Genomic DNA, 20,836 nt, shown 5'->3' with positions numbered 1-20,836 from the left:
TGGGTGCGACACTTAATTGCTCCCTCTGTCAGGAAGCATCCAAGCTGGAGAAGAGTCTTTGAGAGGAGGCTAAAACTACTCCAGAATACTAGTGTCTCTTCCCCATGTTTTTGGTGGTATCATTTTATATGAAAAGGGGGAGAGGGTATTTATGCAACTCATCAGAGTTTATTTAATATTCAGTTGGTAAAATAATGGGGATTTTTTTTTTTTTTAAGTGTAAACTATTAGTTGAAACGTGAATCAGGACTGTTCAGACATCCCATATTTGTGACCATCCCCTTGCTCCTGTCTCTCATGCTGTTACTTGTCTTTTGGCTTGTTTTATGTGTGGAGTCCACTCCACAAGCGCTTTGAGCCAGGCTTTGAAACCAGCCTGTGTGGACGTTACTTTGATAGTCATCATAGATAGTCTGTCAGCTGGCTTTCTCATCTTTTGCACTGGGGCAGGATCTCTCCTCTGTGGCTCCTAAGACGGCTTCGATTTGTTTTTACAGGAACGGAATAACAAACTGCCGGATGCGGACAGAAAGCGAGCAGTCCTGTGGCTCTCCAGTCGTTAGCGGTGACCCCAAGGACGATCACAACTACAGCAGTGCCAAATCTTCCAACCATCGGAGCACATCACCTGCTAGTGACTCTGTTTCCTCTTCCTCTGCTGACGACCAGTACGAATTTGCAACTAAAGGTAGCCAAGACAGCAGTGAAGGAAGTGAAGTCAGCTTCCAGAGCCACGAGAGCCATAGTGAAACAGAAGAGGAGGACAAAAAGCAGAATCGGAAGGAGACCAAGGATTCTTTAGCTGACAGTGGGTATGCATCCCAGCACAAGAAAAGGCAACATTTAATGAAGGCGAAAAAAGTACCGAGTGACACACTGCCTCTTAAAAAGAGACGTACGGAAAAGCCCCCGGAGAGTGATGACGAGGAGATGAAAGAAGCTGCAGGATCGCTCCTGCATTTAGCAGGAATTCGATCCTGTTTGAACAACATCACCAATCGGACGGCAAAGGGGCAAAAAGAGCAAAAGGAAACCACAAAAAATTAGAACAAATCAATGATTTGTTTGAACTTACAAAGTTTTGTTTCAGCACGTCAGGTGAATTCTAATGATTTGTGGCAATATCAGCAATTTTTTCCTCTTTTCTTTTTCTTTCTGTTTGTTTTGGGTTTGTTTCTTTCTTTTTCTGTTTTTTTTTGGGGGGGGACCCTTAAGATTTTTATTTTAAAAGGAGATTGAAGCCATAGAACTCATACTGACACTCAGTTAATTTACAAAAGCTTTTCATTGCCTGAAGACAAAAAGTTAACAAAAAAAAAAAAAGAGCCAAAATCGCCATTGCTTTCTCCAGCTTGTCAAAAATGCATGGTTGAGTACGCAGTGACATCAACGTTAATGTGGTGAGAGTAAAATTGGACACTTGGAAATCCCTCTTATACTAGAAGAGCTGTGCGTAATTTAGTAATCATTCAGGCCTGGCCCTTAAGAATTTTTTTAATGGCCTAACAATTGGGTTAGAAGCGAATGTGAATAAAGAGATCTGGGGGAAAGAGGAGGCACGCGCTTCTCAGCACCAAACCGAGAACCACTCGTGGCACTTGGACACGCTGTGCCCTAGAAGTCTTTGGACAGCCACTGCTGGCAACTGGCAAACCGTGATGCGCTTGGAGTGCTTCACGCGCTGTATGTGGCTTATGAGGTGAAGACTGATAGCTCGAAGTTTGGGGAAATTTGAACTATGTATGCAATGGGTTTCAGTGAAATAGCGAGAAGAAATGGGAGGGGGTGCACTGTTAGTAGCATCGTTAATCGTTGAATTCTGTCTTCTGTATTAAACTAAAAGAATGTTCAAAAAGCCATAAGCCCGAAGATTGGCACTGCGTGCAAAAAATAATAGTAATAGGGAAAAACAAGCTATGTCTTCTAAACTGCCTGAGTGAAAAGCAATCAAGTCTAAGAAATTACAGTAGATAGTAAGGAAGGAAATACATCAGAATCTTTTTCTGTGGATCAAATCCTTGATCTAACTGGGGAAACAAAGCTACAAAACCTGCCATTAGTAGTATTCTGTATTTACAAGTAAAAGGAAAGCATATTGGTGAACAGTAAAATTCAGAAGTTCAACAAAAGAGCTCCTCCACGGCCCTGAGAAATGAGTGTGCAGTGGCCATCAGTCAGGATTCATCTGTGCAAAAATAACAACCGATTTCCAGATTCAACCAGCGTAGCCAGCAGAAGAAATTTGATCCACATTGCATGGATTCCTTTTGGGAGGGGGGGGATAGAAAAAGCAAACCATTTTTTTTATTCAAAGATGACAAAGTTCTTGTAAGGTAAATAATGTATTTAGCATGAAGCATGAATTATTTTCATATAAATATAGAAAATAGAGAAAAAGGCTATGCCTCTAATTTTTAAGCCCTTAGGCTTAGAGTTTGTTTTTTTGGATTTTATTTTTTTGTTTGTTCTGTTTTTGTTTTGGTTCTTTTTTGTTGTTGTTGGGGTTTTTTTGAAGCAGGTGTTTAAGGTTTAACCTTCTTCAGGGACAAACACTGACTGTTGGGAACTTACTCTGCAATATTAAAAAATAAAATCTTCATGCTCTGGTAGGGCTTGGATGGTTGAATTATACTGCCTTGTCTGCACATTCAGCCCCCCTCTCCCTACTTCTGTTTAAAAAAAAGAAAAAAAAAAAAAGTTAAAGTGTGTCCTTTCTTCGTCTGTACATGTGTAACATGACGCAATAATCTGAGGGCAAATTTAGTAGTGAGTGTGTATGACAGAATCAAGAGAATAATGGGAGGTTAATTGAGGAAAACTCTCTGATTTGATTCAGGAATAAGTAGACAAGAAAATAGCTTTGCTAATTTGCCATGAGAAAATGAAGTTAGTAAAGAGCCTTACTGAGGTGTCCAGAGAAAAAACGGTGTTACAGAGAGTGTATTTCAGGTATAGTGCTACTCTCCTGGTAATGACAACTATTGGATTGGAGATCCCTACAGCAGAGGGAAGCTGTGAGGGAAGTAAGACAGTCTCTCTCACCTGGATTCATTAATTTGGCATGAAAAATTCTGCACTTAGAGTATCCTAGAGGCAAGAAGAAAATCCCAGGAACCAGTGAGTTAAGAGAACGAAACGGTCGGTTTCTTAAAAAGAACGTAGGTTTATATTGATCCCTCACAACTGCTTCAGGCAGCAGTTTCACCAAGATGGTTCCAGTTTAAGAAGAGTGAGTTACAGAAGGGTTTGGCTTCCCACTCAGTGGAGTGAAACTGAAAATTGCATTTGGAGATACCCATGGTGTGTGTCCATTTAGGAAGTGGAAGAACAGGAGGGCAGGCTGGTCTGGACCTGTTCCAGTGCTCCACGAGCATTTTGCCATGTACAGAACAGGGCCACACCGGGGACAGCCCAGCCAAGCGGTGCCTCTCCTCCCATCTCACCCAGCGTGTCCTGGGATCCAGGAGCTGCCTGACGGCTGCCGGAGCCCAGCACAGCTGCGAGCTGTGCGGGTAGGGACAGAGAGAGCCACGGATGGGCAAGGAGCAGCCCTGCACGCCCCTCTGTTTGCTGGGGCTGATGCGTGCAGGGCCGATTCCCAGCGTTGGTGGAGTCGGGAGTAGATGGATGCTAACTTTTGTTGGCTGCCTGCAGCCCTTAAGGTCAAGTTAAGGAACACAGGAACGACGGTCCCTTGGCCAGGCAGCACAGAGATGAATGAGCCATAGCTTTTCCCTTGTCTGATTGGACTGGGATAATCGGCTGCTTCCCAGATCCACGCTCCCTACAGCCAGAGTCCACAGGCAGTGAGCCACACAACCCCTGCACAAGAAAACTTGGTCCTTCATCTTTCTACGGACTGTATGAAGAGTCATCTGAAATATAAAATACTACACTATCAGTTTGCAACCACCTTTGCTCATTAATGCATAGTTGTACCAGCTTGAGAGTGGTTTAATATTCATCAAAAAGCAACACTGAAAAGTCAAATTTAGTGGCAGAAAATACACTCAAACCATGGCTCAGCCATCTCTGTCCTCCAGAGAAAGCGATGTAGTGGTGCGCCGGTGGCCAGATTACATCCACAGTCACGACACTAATTCAGAGCGACTTCACTGATTGCAGTGTGTCAGTGCAAATTATAGCAGTATCTGCTGAACAACAAGTACCATTCATGAACGTGGACTCTTGGTGGTTAAATATATAATTACCACTAGTATTAATCACCTTAGAAAACAGTAATTTTGCATAAGTATCTAATTAGGCAGGTTATCTTTTTATATATAATCTGTATAATCTATCTTCAACAACTCCTTCATCTACTTGCTGGTAAACCTGAAATGTTGGCAAGCATCTATTTTCATGTAAAATTTATTGCTCCTAGTCTGATCTGCTGAGGAGGTATTGCCCAGTAGGAGTTTACAAAGTGATGTTCAGGAACCAGCAGCTTGGCTGAGGGCTAATGCTGTCAACAGATTATTTCTGGAGTTTAAAACCAACTTGTCCTTTCTGACCCTTACTCTGACTATTGATGAGAAGTACATAATTTGGATTTGTGTAAAATGTTTAGGAGTCACCTTCTGAAACATTTTTGTGCCTGGCTGACAATGGCAGCTTTGTCAGAACTGGTTCTACTCCGTCAGAAAAGTTCTCTTTTTTTAGAAGAATTGAGACCGATTTGTTTTCCAAAAAAATTACAATGTCAGCTTTTCAGTGCAGTTGTCTTTACTTTGACTGAATCATGCCAAAACGGAGTGGTAATTGCACTGTACTAAGAACTCTCTCACTTGCCAGACATCAGGCAGTTTGGTTTTGCTTGTTTGCTTTCCGTACTAAGCCATTTTGGGGTGAGAAGTCGTCAAATCTCTTAACTTTCCATTTTCCTCGCTCTATCAGTATTGCCAAATTAGCGTTTCTCCAAGAGAGGTGGGGGCTGGGGGAGTCCCAGCAGGTCAGCAAGCATTCGGTGGCGAGGTCTGCGTAGGCGTGGATGGTGAGGGTCGCTCGGACTCCGTGGCGGGTTCCTTTGGAATATGCCTTTTGCAGCAAGAAGCTGCGACGCAGACAAGAGCTAACGCCACAAGCAGATTTCGCCCGCGTCTGCAGGCAGGTGAAATCCGCCGTCGCGCTGGCGTTCTGCAAGCGCTTGGCCATCCCGCTGCATTTTGATACAGATGTTGCCTGCATTTAAAAATTCAAGCGCAGGTCTCAAACAGCTTTCATGGATGACCCCATAGCTGTTCCTGAAAGCAGTCTGGTTCTGAGCTTCTCCTGGCAAAACCAGCAGTAGTTCTGCCACGGTCGCAGGGTTTTACAACTGAGGAGCCTGGTGTGAGAGCGAGGAGGCGTGCCGTCTAGGACTGGACAGCTGTCCTGGGGCTGTGTGCTCTTCTCACTGGCAGTGCAGCCGAGGTACCCGTGTTCTGGCTCCTCTGACCTTAGCGGGAGAAGGGAATCCCGAAGGAGGTGCATCAGCTCCTGGTGTTTGACTGAATTACTGTCTACCTTGGGAAAAGATACAGAGAAACTCTGGGGGCTGCATTCTTCTCTGGAGTGAGGTAGAGTTACATCGACATACTTCAGCAGAGAGTGAAATCCTGAACAGCACACCAAACGGCACCGGGGATAAAATGACCAAAACAGCACTTTGTCCCATTTTCTCGGTCGCTGTCATTGATTTTCCCTGAGATTCTGGCTCCCGAGTCATCGAAAGATGTAGATAGGCGCAGTCTGGGGTTTTCTAGAACCGGCAGGTGTCTGATCTCCTCTGCAGTCAGCGGAGCTATAGACACCCCAGCGCTCCTGGGAATCTTTACCGTTTCACTGTTAGTATTATTACCATTTTTCCTTGAATCTGGCCCTAGGCATTTTTGAAAACATTACTCTCCCTTGCTCCAGGATCAGAATAAAACTGTCGAGAGAACGCATTTCCAATTTCAGATGCAATGCAATTGACTTCACTTCATGGAGAATGCAAACCCTGCTCCTTCGGGTGTGTCACTACTGCCTGAATGTAGCTCATTGGCATATTTTGTAGGAAATCTTTTGAAACGTTTTCTTGACTTTGCCACCAAAAGAGCATTTGAACCATACATCCTCCTGATTGTAACAGAATATCAGTGTTGACCGTCTGACTAGTTCAGTTTTAGTAGTGTTCTTCACAGCCCTCCAGTAATATATCAAACACTGTTATGCACATAATGCAGCACTGTGATCTAATTTAAATAATACTTTTTTATTATTTATACTACTCTATGTAATATACATCAACACTTTGCTATATAACCTAAGTGATAACCCTCTTCTTAGTTACCTGCCAAACTTTGAATTTCTGTTTGGTTTCTGTTGCAGTTAGGACAGTTACCAAGTTGTAATGATGTCTCTTTTCCTTTGAAATGGGATGTGTAAGTCAAACTATATTTTGTGTGTTTCTGTTTTGAGCTGGAGTTTATAAGGATTTACACACAACATTTGGTGTTCTGTATAAATCTGCATACATTTGTGAATTCATCTGTTAATCCCCTTTTATTTAGAAAGTATTAATTGATGGTGGTTTATTAGGGTTTTTCATTCTTGCATTTTTATTTTTAGTACTGGTTATTCTTGAATTAAGCAGAGACTTGTCAGCTGGGTTGCTTTATCTTTGATCATGTACATGACCTTGTAATTCTTCCATGGTTCAGCAAACAAGTACTAGCTTCACTGACCAAAAAAAAAAAAATAAGTCTCAACCTAATGTGTCTATGGTGCTGTATTTTGCTGGTGTACATTTAAAACCAGAAATGATTTAAAGGTCACTTTTGACTTGTTCTAATAAGTAGCCTTTCCTGGTTTGGGGAGTTTGGGTTCTGTTTTGTTTTAGCATTGAAATAAGGTATATTTATCTGAAGCTATATAATGGTTTTTCTACTGTACCACATTTCCTTTTGCAAAGAGGGGGAAATCAACCAGATGTAACATCCTCTCACAGTCCACGGAAGGGGGTTTTGCTTCACTTTTTTTTTTTCAGTGGATTTCGTTGGGCTTTGCATCAGGCCAGCAGTTAGGAGAGCTCATCATCTGAGGGTTTAAGGGATAAATGACATCTTATCCTGGCCCTCAATGCTCAGAGGGATTTTACTGGATGCTAAAATTACGTGCTGGATTCTGGGATGGCTGAGGGTCTAGAAATGGGCATCTTTTTCATTTGTTTCTGGCCTGAAATCCCAAGACTTTCTTTTTTCGTTCAGACAACACTGAACTCGAGTTCATCTTTAAGTTACTAGAGCATTGTACATTTCCGGAGTATGCGTGTGGGACAGCAACTGAAAGTCACACCTGTATCTGATAACCAGTTCCATGCCTGCATCATTCACACTCACTACTTAAAACTGCCATGGTGTAAAATGTTGGGGGGAATGATTTGTGTGTGTATGAAAAGCATTATGGACTTGTACATTTTTTTTATACTCTGTAATTTCTGAAATACTTTGTTTTACAGAAAAAAGTGATAAAGCAATCAAAAGACCAAGAGATTTAGTATCAATGCTTAAGGGTCACAGGACCTTAACTGGCCAATAAGTTAATTTAGTACAGTGATAAGCCAATTTTTTTCCTGTACTTGGCGTCTGAAACTGCCAATTTCATCAATATTAAAATACAAACTGTGATGGGGAATGAACAGTGATGTTAAGTTGTATTTGTGTTTACCTAAATGAGCAGTCCGAAGACAAGTGCAATCAGCTGATCTTTAGGAAATATGAAAATGTTGATTTAGAGGCATACTTGCATTTTACATTTTCTTGATGTGTAATCATATTGCCAAAGACAAACTATTTCATCAATTATTATTGTATATAACACTTTCCCAAAACCTACCATAAAGTTTCTGTGATGTATTGTCTTCCAGTTGCAATAAAAATTACTGAGTTGCATCAATTGAACAATTGTAGTTGTGTGAATACTGGCTTTGAATTATGCCCAGATATTAAGAAGGAACAACAGTGATGTTTTTTTACAAATTTATTCCTTCATTATTAAATAGTTCTAGTCCCCGTGGGATGTTACCTGTATCTTCGCTGCAGTAGGTATCAGCTTGTGTTAATTTGCTGTCGCGTGCAAATGGCTGGTCTCACTGTATTGGTGTTAAGTCAGGGCCTGATCTTCCTTTCTCATCAGTTTTGCAGCCTGGAAACAAAGCTGATTTCACTGGGAATTGTATCTTCTTTTTTTAATTAGCAACAATCAGAAGAGATTCAGTGATAAAACATGTCTGACGGTATATATATGACATCCTGAAAAACGTTGCTTTCTAATCTTTGCATCCCCCCTGCCCAGGCTTTATTCTGGTTTCTGCAGCACCAGGACGCTCAGTGCTTTTGCCACGTTTCCCCTTTACCTTGTGGCATGAAGGGACTGTTGGCGGGAGGAAATCCCATAGAGCCGAGACCTTCGAAGGCAGCTGCCTCAGCTGGCGCAGTCGGTAAGCACCGAGGAGGTATCCTGCTCTGCAGACGCTTGGAGCCTCCCCGGTCACCTTGAGCTGCTGCAGGAATCAGCCATGCTCGTCGCTCAGCAGTGCCGAAACCCGGCATGTTCAGTGCCTCTCTGTATGGATCCAGCGATTCAAAGTTGAGAGCTGAAGGAAACAGTGCAAAAGTCATCTCTTCAGAGAGTGAATATTAGCATAAAATAATAGTAGTTGCCTCCTAGCTTTCTCCAATCAAGCTGAATAGTCAAATCTTACAACTAAAATCGTACCCCGAACACTGTGGTTTGGAAGTGTTCTAACAGCCATTATATACCTATAGGTTAAACTTTGAGAAAGATTGAGAAGAAAAAAAGCCCCTCTGTTCTCCTGTCAAACTGAAATCTTCCCCACAGCTGGTTTGAGACGCTGCTGGAGCAGGGGAGGATGGTTGGTTTCTCAGCTGTGTGATGGGAATGTGTGGCCACTGAAGCTGGAACTCCAGCTGACCCGGAGCTGTAAGCGTGTCCCCCTCACTCGTCTCGACGCCATCCTGAGCAGCTGGTGTTGGAGACTGCCACAGTAGGCACCTGAGGGACAAGACGGATGTAAACGGGTCCGGTGGGGAGTGGGGCAGAGGAAACAAAATGCCTGAGATACACACAAAAGAGCATAAAAATGCCCAGCCCCAAGACCTGACCAGGCAACTGACACTTCCATGTGTTGCCTGAAAAAGTGCCAGTTTGTAACCTACCCTCAGTGCCCGCTGCTGCTGCGACAGAACAAAGAGGAGAGAAACAAACTTGGCCAAGGAGACAAGATGAGAGGAGATGGGTGAGAAGACAAAAACCACTTCGCTGTGCTCTGGACCATCTTCCTCTCATGGATCCCCCTCCCACCCACCGCCCGCTAAGCCAGCGTCACGCAGCACGCTCTGCGGGTGGGTCTGTAGCCACGTGTGGAGGCGCAGGGAGACCCACAGACTCCACAGAAAATGTTTTGGCCTTTGTACGCAGCCAGCATGCTTGCCAGGAGACTGGTCTTGGGCTCGTTTCAGCACAGGGCATTACATGAGGGCCTTAAAAACGTTTCAAACAGGCACAGTGTTTGAGACACGGTGAATCCCAGTTGTGCTACAGGCTTTTTGTGTAACCTTGCGATTTGCCTGTCAAGGGCAAAACGGTCTCAAGTTGTGAGTTTCCTTCATTGCCAATTAACACAGACTTCTGGTCGCTCATTTGGGTGTTGAGAAAGGACACAGCCAACCAGCCTCTTACGTACACACCTGTCCTGCCTCCTCTCCAGCCTCAACGCCCGTATTTCCACCACGGGTTACGCTCAGTCTGTCAAAGTGCCTCTGGCAAGCTGTTGGGCAGCACGAGCAGTTGAAGTGATTTACGTACTGGCTCGCTCTGCCACTCTTTGGCTCTTGCTGCTTGTCCTGCTGCTTTGGGCATGCGTGGTCCCTCTGCTGCTCTTTCTTCAGGGGTGTCCCTGCTTCAGTGTGGTGGCCCACAGGCTGCAGTCCCTTGGGGGTGTCCCATTCCAGTGTGGGCAATCCATGGGCTGCAGTCCCTTGGGGGTGTCCCCATTCCAGCGTGGTGGCCCACAGGCTGTGGTCCCTCAGGGGTGTCCCATTCCAGTGTGGGCAATCCATGGGCTGCAGTCCATCAGGGATGTCCCCATTCCAGCGTGGTGGCCCACAGGCTGCAGTCCCTCGGGGGTGTCCCCATTCCAGCATGGGCAATCCATGGGCTACAGTCCATCAGGGATGTCCCCATTCCAGCATGGTGGCCCACAGGCTGCAGTCTCTCGGGGGTGTACCCGCTCCAGCGTGGGTGACCTGTAGGCTGCAGTCCCTCGGGGGCACACAGACCCCTTTGGACCTTAAGCGGGTCTCCAACAGCCCTCCGTATTTTTTACGACATGCACCTGAGGAGGAGCACTCCCTCCTTCTCTGACTGCCTGCAGCAGTGGCACCCAGCGGGTTCCTCCCTGTTGTTGGCCTCAGCTGGCTGGAACCAGCTGTGGCCAGCTCAACGCGGCTCCTGGCCAGCCCCCACTTGGAGGGTGCTGCCCAGCTCTGGTCCCTCCCGGCCGCTGCAGCCCCTGGGACATGGTGGCCCATGCTCATGAACCATGTTCGGCCCACGCAGGGCCTGCCCCGGCCCCGGAAACCTGGGGGCAGGCACCACGGCCACGCTCCGGGATGGAGCCCGTGGGGGCCACCCCGGTACGGGCACCCGCCGCGGGGTGGCTGCCGCCGTGCCGCCGTACTCCCAGCCCGCTGCGTGCCCCCCCTCGACAGCGCCCGGCCGGGTGTGGTGGCAGGGCTCCTGGCCCTCCCCGCTGGGTGGCCATGGCTGTGTCAGCGCGTATCGCAGGGCAGGCGCGGGGCTGTGAGCCGTCACGCGGCCGGTTTTGGCCACGGGAGCGGGAGCAGCCCGGGCAGCACGGACAGGCCCTCCCCGGCCGGGCGCCCCGGCAGTCGCCTCGCCGAAGTTCAGCAGCGGCGCGGCCGGAGGTGCGGGGCTCCGGGGACCCCAGAGAGCAAGGGCAGGGCACCGAGGGAAGCCGCGGGGCCCCGGCCCACCCGGCCTGCTTGCAGGAGCAGGCACCCAACGGGTGTCTCGCACAAAACGGGTAGGCACGAGATGCCTGAGCCTGCGCGGCCTCCATCTTACTGCATGGCCTCCACGTTGCACTCCTTCCCTCACACAACATCGTCCTCACTGCGGGCTCCGCTGCGAAGAGGCCGCAGCTGACCCCTCTGCTCGCGCGTGCGCGCTGCCTGGGCACGTTGCCTAGAAAGCAAGCGGGGAATGTAAATAACGACAAAAGGCTTTGCTCTGTCTGCCTCAGGTCCTGTATTATGCCGGGAAACGAAATGACGACGGTTTCTGTGACGTCTGCTTCTTAAAGAAATCTACTACAAAGGAATAACTCTTCAGCTTTAACACGGTGTGGTACATTGGCTGGGCACGTTCAATTTGCCTAAGATAATTAAAGAGTTTTTAAACTTCATTGTGAAATACAGATGGTTAACCATGGTGAGAAACCCCATGGAAGACACTCTACGGCAAACATCTGTCAGAATTAATAACAAACATACACTCTGCTTTTAATCTTACGCTGTTTGACGTCATTTTGATTGCCTATAAATCTTCAGGTTTTGTTTATATTTCTGTTTGCGTTAGGCTTGTTTGCCGCTTTGTTTGATCAGCAGTGCTGCTATTCACCATGGTGTAAGAAATCAAATAATGATTGTGTATATATAGCAATCTGAGCATTACAGTGCAGGAGACTGTAAACACAGAATTTTAAAATCTCCGCTTACCATCCTAAGCGATGTTCTCTCCAGGTCTTTAATAACAATCAATTTCCAGAGGCTTTTCCCAAATAACCGTCATTGAAAACAACAGCATTTCTGTGGTAGCCTGGCCCTGAACCGCAGTATCTTCCTGCTGCTGAGACAGAACTTCTCCTTATCTGTCTGCTTTCAATCAGTTAGACAAGACACAAAGATAGCGCCCACATTTTTCTTCTCCTGCTTTTTTGAATGAATGTTCGTACGTCAACAAATAGGAGGAAAAACCCCACTCCTGCGAGGTGCAGCGTAGGAGTGAGAGGCTGCGCGTTAGGGACACCCTGGAGCTCAGCTGCGTGCTGCGGGATGACGCAGCAGATCCCCCCCTCCCCGAGCTGACATTTCCATGCCTACACACCCAGCCTGCAAAAGCAAATGGCTTATTGGCAAAGTGTAATAGAAAAAGTAGGATGAGATAGAATGACAGCAAAGAGGTTGACGACATGGCTGCTTTGCCCTTAATTAGGACAGGCCAGCAGAGCACCTGTGAAAATAATACAGTCTCCTCTCGTTCCTTTGCAGCTTTGTTTTCGCATCTCTCAACCACAGATCGGTCTGTGATGCAGGGACCTGATTTTAATCATCATCTTACATAATCTCTGCAATCATAGTAAAGAGCAGTGCTGTTCAGTGATTTTAAAAATAGCTTTGTTCTGCTATCAGCATACTAATTTATACACTTGCCTATTCCAGCCAAGTTCATTCACCATCTCAGTTACAGAAGCCACGCTACCTGGGGTGTAATCAAATACAGCGGGCTTGGCGTGTTACAGTAGTGTGAGCAGCAGATCATCAGTCAGGAGGAGAGACCCAGCTCCTGTTCCTGGCGGCCACCGCCTGCGGCCTCCTCCCAGCGCGGCAGCGGGCAGGAGCCGCGCCCACGGGCAGAGCTAGCTGGTGATGCCTGTGCAAAAAAGAATGGATGTGGGGAATATTGTCTAAAAGGCTGCGAACAGCCTTCAGTCAGCCATTTTGAACTGCTGAGCTTTGCAAGCGAGGCAGGGGGAAGGGAAGGGAAGAGGGAAGGGAAGGGAAGGGAAGGGAAGGGAAGGGAAGGGAAGGGAAGGGAAGGGAAGGGAAGGGAAGGGAAGGGAAGGGAAGGGAAGGGAAGGGAAGGGAAGGGAAGGGAAGGGAAGGGAAGGGAAGGGAAGGGAAGGGAAGGGAAGGGAAGGGAAGGGGAGGGAAGGGGAGGGAAGGGGAGGGAAGGGGAGGGAAGGGGAGGGAAGGGAAGGGAAGGGAAGGGAAGGGAAGGGAAGGGAAGGGAAGGGAAGGGAAGGGAAGGGAAGGGAAGGGAAGGGAAGGGAAGGGAAGGGAAGGGAAGGGAAGGGAAGGGAAGGGAAGGGAAGGGAAGGGAAGGGAAGGGAAAGCTCCCGCTGGCTGCCAAGGAGGAAAAGGCGATGGCATGGGAGGTTCTTGGAGTTGCCTGAGGCATCCAGGAGCCACAGGGAAAGGACTGGGGGAGAAGCCCTGCCAGAAGCGATTGCTCAGCATCCGATGGAGGAAGCCACCGTGGCTTTGTCTCTGTTACCCCTTTTGTTTCTGAGGGGCTTCTCCCTCACCGCTTCTTAAAGCATTTTGCCTACTCCAGATCATCATGGCTGCCTGCTCTGTGCCTCCACTGCCACCGTCCCGGCACTGTGGCTGCTCCTGGCAGTCTGGGGCCCAGCTGCCTTGTGTGGCTTCCTCACCCAGGTACCAAAGTTCAATGATGTTAAAAAGCTGCCTGGAGGGCTTTCCTGAGCCTCGGTTAGGCTAAACGCCATTACCTCCAGTGGGCTGGGTAGAGGCTGATGAATGCTGATGCGAGTGAGAACAAAATCACAGCCTTGAAATTATTCCACTTGTTAAATGACTTGGAAGAGAATCATCAACTGATTCCCGGGTACCATGTTAGGATACACCTCTGCTGCTGCGAAGTCACATCTCCATCCTGCTTTCTTCTTCCTCCTGTTTTGCTTTGTTTCGGGCAATCGAACCATATCCTTGGTGATGGCAGGCCAGCTGCCTTGAACACGAAATCTGAGTACTAAGTACCTTTGCCGATTTTTTCTTATCTCTGTTTTTACAGCTATTTGCAAACAGAGCCCTGTGGCTTAACCCAGCATCTGACCTCTTAGATGGGGCTGGCCTTACACAAGCGTTGTGTTTGCTTTAGTAAGCTGGAGTATAAACAAATGTGAAAACAGAGAACTGCTTAAATTCGGTGAACAAGAAGCCTAATTGCTCGGGCATTTAGTGCTCCCACGCAGACGGTAGCAGTTTGCTTGCCCTGCTGCTTTACCACTCCCTTCAAATGAGGCTGCAGTAAAATTAATAGTCTGTGACAATGTATCTAACTGGAAGCAAATCAGTCACCTCCGTCACGCTGGTAATATCATCGCCATCAACAGTGGTGTTTACAGCAACTGGCGGGATCACGTGGGGACCCCGGTCTGTAGGACAAGTCACTGCTGAAGAAGACAGGACTGGGCATGGCCAAGGAGCCATGAGCAGCTGGGCTTCAAAGCCGACGTTGGGTTAAGCAGCAGTGGCAGAAAAAGTGGATTAATTATTTCCAAGAGCTGGGAGATTTTAATTTTTTTTAAGCAGTTCATCTTGAAACAGCCAAGTAATAACTTGTGCCTGGCTGTGTTTGCAAGGTAGAATTATCATCATTTCTGGTTCAGGGGCAGAAGAAAAGGTTATTTGCTCAAAGGCCGGCAAAGCTTGTATCCCTGCAAGTGCCTCCAGTCGTTTATTCATGCAGACTGTAAATGCCACTAAAATACATGAGAGCTCACTATGAGGACAACTGTCTGATGCATATAAAAATAAAAAAAACATGTTTCATTTTAGAAAGAAGACATGTTACTATAAATATAGATTTTGAGACAAAATGAGAAGCTTGAAAGTTGCTGCCAAAGGAAGGGGTGGGCTACCAGAAGGATTAACCCCTCAGAAGTTTTTCACTGGGGCACGGCCAGGGTTTGTTGGATGAGACTTAGGCCTCTCCTAATGTCAAGGTTAGGGTTAGGAGGGAGGGAAAGCCTGGAGCCCCGGTACAACTCAGGCTGCAAAGGGGCTGCCAAAGGGAAGGGGTATGTCACCAAGAGAGAAATTTTTCATGGAGCCAGGGCTAGGATTCCGGGGCGAAGGCTCAGCCCAGGCCTAGGCAGGGAGATGGACAGAGCAGGAGCTGCAGTGTGAGCAGGGATGCGAGGGGGCTGCCAAGGGAAGGCATGATCAGCTGAGAGGGTCCTGCCCTGACAACTTTTTCCTCTGAGCCAGGGTGTTTTGTTTGCCTCTCCTCACCAGTGAGTCTTATCAGATTGTTTGCATCTGCTTACCAGTAAGTTTTGTCAGATTGCTGGGTTTCATCTGCTCAATCTTCTGCTGATGATGTATGAGTTCATGGAGAAGATCCTGGTCCCAATCCTGGCGCTATCCAAGGCATCTCACTGCCTGTCTGTCTTTGGACTCGAACTTCCAAACTGCAAATTTTTTTTCTCAGTCTCTGGCTGTCATGGAGGTGAATACTGTGTGGATTTGTTGGCTCGAAATCTACAGCGCATCCTGGCTGCGTTTTGGTCACCTCTGACGACAGAGACTTGCACTTTCTCTGCTACCGTGGCTCGCGCTTCCCCGGAGTCTGAACGTGGCAGTCACTTACACATCCAGAGAGGTGTCTGGGGATACGGTGCAATGTGCAAACCATTTTCCACTGCTAACAGGTGCGGAAAATCTTCAGCGTGCCAGAGCTACCCACACCAAGCTGCAGGGAGGACAGGAGACTGGCTGGTGGGACCCCTGGGCGCAGGTACGCAGGGCGGCCGGTGCTGGCGAAGTGCCTGGGGGACAGGTCAGCACATCCCAGCTGCGCCGCGCTCAGAGCAGCAGAGCTTGGCTGCCTCGAGAATGATGCGGCTGGTCCTCACCGCGCCCTGACACCCCGTGTGGCATCGCCGTGCAGACGTCAGCGGGACCGTGTACTCGCAGCATCCGTTGCCCGACACTGGCAGCAGGGCTGCTCAGCGTCTGCGAGACACCCGAGATAGCTTTGCACCTCACTCTCCGTGGGGCCTTTTGTGCTGTGCCAGTGGGTCAGCAGGCTGGGCAGCAGCTGTGCTGGTCAAGGGAGTCCTGCGTAAATGGGCAGAAATGCTTTCTGCGTAGGTCCCCAGCACGGCACAGGGAGGTTGCGCTGCCTCGCGTTGTCCCTGCTAAGCAAACACCTGCACTCCCCTAAGATAACCCACCCTGTGCTATGCTCAGAGTTTCCAGTGCAGGGGTGCATGCTCCCGAGCAAAATCCTTTTCAGACATAAAAGTATCCTAGCATGCTCATTTCATTCTCTTTGTGAGCTTTTCCTGCACATGAAGTGTTTACCGCCATGACATGAGCAAACACCAGCTCCAGACTGAGGTTCTTGCTGAAATGAAAAAGCAAATGTTTGGCTTGCACAGCCAGTGTTAATGTCAGGGCACTAACAGACCTTAGTGGCTCTGATCGGCCTCACCTGAGGTCTCCACCTACACCCCTGCCCATGGACCCAGGGGCCCCATTTCAGATCAGCCCTGGGCTGTCCTTTGCCTGAGCTACGCTATAGGAGTGCCAGTCTCCAGCTCAGCTGCAGCCATGCCTGTGCCTGGCCATGGACCCTGTTGACCCAGACCCTGACCAGCAGACTGACCTCCCAGCTTGACCCCAGACCTGCCTTGTCCCTGTGGACCTGCCCAGCATTCGCTGGGCTGTATCCAGCCCAGGTTACCATCACTGAACCTGACTCTGACCAGCTGATTGACTTCCCAGCTGGATTTTGGAGCTGCCTCATCAGCACAAAGTTGCCTGATGAGATCTGGATTCTTGGTAGAACCTGGCTACTGTCTCCAGGTCTGCCCTGCTCGCCTTGCTCAGGTACTGTGCGGCCAGGCCCGGGATGGAGAGGTCCTTGTCTCTCGGGTGGCAGCTTGCCTGCATGGCTCACTGGCACTGGGGTGGAATTAAACCTCATGGGGCGCCTTAAAGAGCTACAAGACTCCAGGGCATTGCAGATGGGGCATGCTGTGCCACGAAGCTAGCACATGATTTGCTCATCTAATCTATTCAGTAGGCTGGAAAATATAACAAATTCATTTAAATTGCTGCTGCAAAAAAGTTGTCTAAATGTCTAATCACATCCAATTAGAAACCTAAATGGATTATGTTTTCCATCGGGCTACAAACGACAGCCTTGTTCCTAATTGCAGGTGCTGGTGTGGAAGCCATGGTTGCACTCCCCGCTGCCCTGAAGGCACACGCCACGCACGGCTCCTCTCCTGCCAGAGCAGCTCGCTGCGCTGCGGGAGATCACCTCCTGCCCGCGCCGCGCAGAGCGGCTCTGCGGCTGAGAGAGGGCAAGCACTGCCGTCTGCGGGACCTGGGACCTCGTGTGCTGTGTGCCGAACTGCTCCCCATGTCACCAAGGCTCCAGCAGCCCTTCGCCAGAGGGATGCCCACAGCTCTGCCAATGGCACCACGAACTTCAGCTGTACTCCACTGATATAAAACAATTATGCCCTTTGCTGAAGAAAGAAAAGCTCTTTTGTGGGCATTCTTTGATGTGGCTTGACCCCCTACTTTGCCCTGCCCTGACCCTCGCTTCAAGGAGATATTTATATGACCTGGACAGGCTGGAGAGTTGGGCAGAGAGGAACTTGAAGTTCAACAAGGACAAGGTCCTGCACCTGGGGAGGAACAACCCCATGCATCAGTACAGGCTTGGGGTGGACCTGCTGGAGAGCAGCTCTGAAGAGAGGGACCTGGGTGTCCTGGTGGACGACAAGCTGACCATGAGCCAGCAGTGTGCCCTGGCTGCCAAGAAGGTTAATGGTATCCTGGGGTGCATCAAGAAGAGTGTGGCCAGCAGGTCGAGGGAGGTTCTCCTCCCCCTCTACACTGCCCTGGTGAGGCCCCAGCTGGAGTACTGCATCCAGTTCTGGGCTCCCCAGTTCAAGAAAGATGAGGAGCTACTGGAGAGAGTCCAGCGGAGGGCTACAAGGATGGCGAGGGGTCTGGAGCATCTCTCCTATGAGGAAAGTCTGTGGGAGCTGGGCTTGTTCAGCCTGAAGAAGAGAAGGCTGCGAGGGGACCTAATAAATGCTTATAAATATCTGAAGGGTGGGTGTCAGGAGGATGGGGCCAGACTCTTTTCAGTGGTGCCCAGTGACAGGACAAGGGGCAACAGGCACCAACTGAAGCACAGGAAGTTCCAGCTGAACATGAGGAAGAACTTCTTCCCTCTGAGGGTGACGGAGCACTGGAACAGGCTGCCCAGGGAGGTTGTGGAGTCTCCTTCTCTGGAGATATTCAAGACCCGCCTGGACAAGGTCCTGTGCAGCCTGCTGTAGGTGACCCTGCTTCGGCAGGGGGGCTGGACTAGATGACCCACAGAGGTCCCTTCCAACCCCTACTATTCTGTGATTCTGTGATTACATGTGAATACTCAAACAGCTGTCACTAACTCTGGATGTAAAGCAAGGAAGAAAGAGGAGCAAAACTAAAGCTATGCTCTCCCCCATTACCTGTTGTACCTGTTGCATATTCATCTTCTCAGGTGAGAAAAAAATTCATGAGATTATAGTATTTTTGGCATCTCTCCACTATGATCTAGTGGTCAGGCTAAAGTTTTCTTGGTTCTAGTACAAATAATTGTCTTGTTGTCAATACTGGCCCATGGGTAGGATGTTGGTAATCTTGTCAGAGCTGCTGCCATGCAGGTAACCAGACCATCAGTGCTGGTTCCACTGAAGCTGGTGGCAAAACTTAAACTGGGTGGAGAGCAGGGCTGTGCCTTTAATAATGCACGTCTGTAGGTACTTCTATTTACATTTGGTCATTTTTTACAATTTTAAACTAATAGAAGATTCAGTTACTACTTTTACAAGCCTATAATTTCCTTGTCGTTTCCCTGCTCCCTTCTCCTTTACACAGGCTATTTTGTACAACTGCAGCAAGTAATCTCCGCAGGCACGCACAAGAGCATGGCAAGGATTTTGCTCCTCTCACCCCCACACATGTTCTCTCGTTTTACTCTAAAAGACCATCTTCTGTGGGGGGGTACTGCAGGTCCAATTAAATATGCTTCTATATCAACACTGCTCCTAAGAAAAATGTATTGATTGGTGAAGCTTTGGACCTACTTTAATCAAGTAATCTAAACAGGGCTTAAGCTTCAAAAGCCTGGTGATGCTCCTAGCTTCAAAGCTTTTACTTACACTGAATTAATTTATCCTGGATGTTCTAATGCTCCCAGCAACCCTATGGATTACAATGTTAGAGGTTGCAATCATGGCTCTGATAATATTCCCTAAGCTTAGACTGTATTGATCATAACGTAAAGGCAGAAAAGGAGAGTGAGGAACACGAGGAGAAAACAAAAGGATTTGATTTGAAGTGGGGGTGAATCTGTTCCCCCCTGTAGCAGGCTGCTGGGAAGGAGTATCAGACAGCATTAACAGTTGTTTTTTTCCTGACTGAAGATCTACTCTGATACGGACTGAGTGTCAAGTGCTCATTTCCAGACTCCTCCTTGCATGGTATTGTAGGTGTATTATGTCATAATTATTTGGCAAAGGAGGGTTGGTCTGGATTTCACATGCAGTAGCTAGCACAGCATTGTTGAACATCAGTAGAAGTTACAGTACTAGTCTCAGCTCCACTCTGGGAAATGGGAACAGTGTTTTTCCCCAGTGCAAGTGCGAGCTAGAAGCCATTGTGTGTAGCCACCTGATGCTCAGTTATGTGCTCTAATCACACAACCGATGCACGCTCAGGAAAGAGACCTAGCAGTGTTAGGCTAACAGTTGGACTCGATGATCTTAAGGGTCTTTTCCAGCCCAGATGAGTCTGTGATTCTATGATTCTAAGAACATTCTCATCTTTACGAAGTAACATGTTTATATTTGTAAGAACCAGCAGGGCTCTTCCATACACCCTAGCTGATGCACTGAACACCTGTGCAAACCCAGGGCAATGTCTAACCCGATATGCACGGCAGTCTAAAGATGCCATTAAAGCTGATATGGTTTGACCTTCATTAGTGAGAAGAGAAACACGACGGTGTTTGCCTAAACGAGCATGGCTGCTCTGGCTCCAGTGCTGGCGCAGGGTCCCTCGGGGCTGCAGGCCTATAAGTCAGTGGCATCCAGCAGTTTTATCGGAAACACTCGGGGCAGGCGGCTTTGGTTCGCGCTCCCCTCAGCAGAGTCCCGGGACCGTCTGTACGGGTAGCTCCGTCCTGGCAGAGCACTGCCGGCTGAAGCCGTCGGAGGGGCCAGGCAGTAGGGTAGGGTTATTGTCCATCAGCGGAGGGTGGCAGAAACCCCTCTCCAGAGAACTCCCAAAATTTCTTCAGTGGCCTTGCCCTGGGCCCTGCTTCTCTTCCAGATTATCATGAAAATAGCATACTGGTGAATGAATTAAAAGATGATTTAAAGCAAAGATAACTTGGACATTGTTGTTAGGTAGCCAGGTAAAGACTTACACCATTTTCAATGCAGACTACCTCCTGCTTTATGAAACTCAAGGCCTGTGAAGCGATTTCACACAGAGAGCTCTGATTACTGCAGCAATAATGTCTTCTAACAGCCGTCCAAACACTTATTAATAGAAAAAAATATCAGTTCAAACTGTCTTCCCATCACACAGAAAATATCAATGTTCACAGTGTGAACTTTAAAATCCCATCTGATTAGTTAATGCCAACAATTATCAGTGTACTGTCAATTTAGATTTCTATTGTCCTCCATTGATCTCAGTCTCTATACACTGTGCAGTGCACATCACTTACAAAGTAACTTTCCTGTGTTGGCTGGCAAGGGATGATTTTCTGTCCTGCTGTCGACTGGCAGTGAGTAAAATAGGAAGCATTGGCACATTTTCCTGTGGCAGGCTCCCACCTCACTTCTTACCACCAGTAGGACAGCATCTTTAAGCACACAGAAAGTGGCTTCAAAAAGGGAGCAGGGAACTGATAGGGAGGAAAGTGCCACTTGTTTTTGTTTCTT

The 20,836-nt window shown here is 48.1% G+C and overlaps 1 protein-coding gene and 1 long non-coding RNA gene across 6 annotated transcripts in view; one reads left to right on the top strand and one right to left on the bottom strand.

Annotated features, from left to right (window-relative positions):
- FOXN3 (forkhead box N3) overlaps nt 1–7,907 on the top strand; it is a 215,090-nt gene extending 207,183 nt beyond the window's left edge. For all 5 annotated transcript variants that reach the window (XM_075426078.1, XM_075426077.1, XM_075426075.1 and 2 more), the window contains one exon: nt 498–7,907. In XM_075426078.1, coding sequence (XP_075282193.1) covers nt 498–1,047 — 550 coding nt within the window. In that variant the 3' untranslated portion in view covers nt 1,048–7,907. The remainder of the gene's footprint in view (nt 1–497) is intronic.
- Nucleotides 7,908–8,030: 123 nt separating this feature from the next.
- LOC142362103 (uncharacterized) lies at nt 8,031–11,998 on the bottom strand. Its single transcript, XR_012764675.1, has 3 exons — nt 11,784–11,998; nt 8,378–8,617; nt 8,031–8,166 (listed from the first exon to the last, which is right to left on the bottom strand). It is a non-coding gene; the product is annotated as an uncharacterized LOC142362103 (long non-coding RNA).
- Between the last annotated feature and the right edge of the window lie 8,838 nt (nt 11,999–20,836).

Source organism: Opisthocomus hoazin, chromosome 7, assembly GCF_030867145.1.
Source record: "Opisthocomus hoazin isolate bOpiHoa1 chromosome 7, bOpiHoa1.hap1, whole genome shotgun sequence".
NCBI classification, from domain to species: Eukaryota; Metazoa; Chordata; class Aves; order Opisthocomiformes; family Opisthocomidae; genus Opisthocomus; species Opisthocomus hoazin.
The sequence above is the reverse complement of the archived record's forward strand: the minus strand, read 5'-3'. Positions and strand labels throughout refer to the sequence as shown.